Source organism: Parus major, unplaced genomic scaffold, assembly GCF_001522545.3.
Source record: "Parus major isolate Abel unplaced genomic scaffold, Parus_major1.1 Scaffold391, whole genome shotgun sequence".
Taxonomy (NCBI): domain Eukaryota; kingdom Metazoa; phylum Chordata; class Aves; order Passeriformes; family Paridae; genus Parus; species Parus major.
Window position 1 is genome coordinate 53,934 of NW_015379306.1, and position 2,328 is coordinate 56,261.

Consider the following 2,328-nt stretch of genomic DNA (forward strand, 5'->3'; position numbering starts at 1 on the left):
GGGGAATAAACAGGGTGGAGAAGGGGAATAAACAAGGTGGGGAGGGGGAATAAACAACCTGGAGAGGGGGGAATAAACAGGGTGGAGAGGGGAGAATCTTGCAGGTACTTTATAGCAACTTCTGAGATAGAGAACATTCTGTTAAACTCTCCCTGCTGGTCACCACCTTGTCCTTACTGTCTCATGCCCTGAGGCTTCCCAGATTTTTCCAGAGTACTTGAGTGGAAATTGGGAAGAACTCAACTTGTTTTTGAGAGTTGCATTTTTAGGCTGCTGGTGGAGTCTCAGGAAGTTTTAATTTATTTTTTTGTCTCTCTTAAATTCCTGCCACTCTTCACAACGTCACAATTAAATGTTTAAAAATATTTCCCTTACTCATCACTGTTGTTGTGGGGACTGATCATTCTCTCTCATAAGGGTTTAATTTAGAAAATTCAGAATATCTGCTCAGAATCCCAGCTGATGTATTCACATCATTGTGTGTGTAAACTGTGAGTAACAATTCCTGGAGGCACACTGAACATTTGGGAGATGAGAGCATTTGATCTTCCAAAATGTGGCTAAAGAGCCACAGGGCTTAGGCCTAACACAGAGGCTCCTTAGGAATGTGTGACTGCTGGTAAATAACTGTTCTTTCCATGGAGAGAAACCTGGAAAATGAACAATTCTGGGCTTTTCCAGAGTGGTGTTTGATAAAGATTTGCTGGGTTTGGGACACCTGAGGAGGGAATTCTCTTGAACCTGCCCAAGGTGTTTCCTGCAGGGATTCCCTCTGGAGTGTGGGGGGTTGCTGCACTGGTTGGGTTTAGCTGCAGACCTGGGCACTGCTGAGGTTTAACCCCCTGCTCCTTCCCTTCCCAAGGGATGTGGGGCAGGATGGGGAGGAAAGCATTGGGATGGAGACAGGTTAATAGGGAAAGGAGCACAGCAGGACAAGGAGTTCATTCTGCACTTGGAGAATCCTGGAATGGTCTGGGTTGGAAGGGACCTCAAATCCCCCCCAGTGTCACCCCAGCCATGGCAGGGCCAGCTCCACTGTCCCAGGAGCTCCAGCCCCAGTGTCCAGCCTGGCCTTGGGCACTGCCAGGGATCCAGGGGCTGCTCTGGGCACCTGGGACAGCCCTGCCCACCCTGCCAGGAACAATCCCTGCCCAAAATCTGGTGTGAACCTGCCCTCCTTCAGCTTCCTCCTTCCCCCTGTCCCAGGTCCCTCTGCAGCTCCTTGGAACCCCCTGTAGGCACTGGAGGGACCTTTCAGCCCCTGCCCACTTTCCCATCCCAGGAGAGCTCCTCTGTGCCTGATGGGGACTTGGGAGGTGAAGGCACCACCATTCCCAGTGTTCCTCTTCACTCAGCTGTCTCCTGACCATGATCTGGGGTACCCTGGGGTCAGCTGGGATCACCTCTCCTGCCTGTGTCCCCTCCCAGCTCTTTGTTGTCCCCTCAGCCTCTGGGATTCCTCCAGGAATAAAGGACCGTGGATTGGGATGGACAGCAGGAATTGTCTCAAACCTTTCTGTTCCGTGCTCTTTTAACAGGGACTCAGTGGCTCGTCCCAGCAGAGGACTTGAAATGTGACTGGAGGAAAGAAAACCAGTCCAGTGCCCTTCCTGGCCCTGGGCCAGCCTGGTTTGAGCCCTGGAGCAGCACAAAGCCCTGGAGAGAGCCCCTGCGGGAGAAGAACTGGGAGCAGCAGCCCAGGCTGGGCCGGGCAGGGGCTGGCAGGGGGAAGCTGACACTGCAGGTGAGGCAGCCTGGGAGCCATGGCATGTTCCTGCAGCACCTGCCTTTCCCCACAATACCTCCACACTTCATTTCCCCCACTTTTGACTCTGGTGTTACGGGGATTAAATCCCTTGCCTTCAGGACACAGAGGGATGTAGCTGGCAGAACATCCCACCACACTCATTTCCACACAGAAATAATTCTCAGGTGTACATAGCATGAGATCAAAATGAGTTTTTACTACTCTTTATTATTATTTTAGGTTTTTTATTTTTCTGGCCAGTTTATTTCCACATTGTTAAACCTCTGATCACCTAGGACAGGAGTTTCAAGGACCAGCATCAAGGACATGAGTTTCATCTCACACCCAGCATTAGGATGGGGTTTTTTCCCACGCTTTGGGGTTTGTGGGGGATGTTTTATGTCTCCCCCACAGCTGCCAGCCCCAGTTTGTGTGTCTGTGTCCCCCCAGGAGGCCCTGGCCCTGCACCGCCCCGATTTCATCTCGCGCTCGGGACAGCGCCTGCGGCACCTGCGGCTGCTCCGCGAGGAGAGGAGGCTGCAGAGGCTGCTGCAGTCCCAGAGGGAGCAGCTGCAGTCCCA

At 52.6% G+C, this 2,328-nt stretch overlaps 1 protein-coding gene across 1 annotated transcript in view; it reads left to right on the plus strand.

Annotated features, from left to right (window-relative positions):
* The window catches only part of ALMS1 (ALMS1 centrosome and basal body associated protein), a 40,520-nt gene that overhangs the window by 31,089 nt on the left and 7,103 nt on the right, over window positions 1-2,328 (plus strand). The window contains exons 12-13 of the mRNA XM_015616273.3: window positions 1,539-1,744; window positions 2,198-2,292. Of these exons, the coding sequence (XP_015471759.1) occupies window positions 1,539-1,744; window positions 2,198-2,292 (301 nt within the window). The remainder of the gene's footprint in view (window positions 1-1,538; window positions 1,745-2,197; window positions 2,293-2,328) is intronic.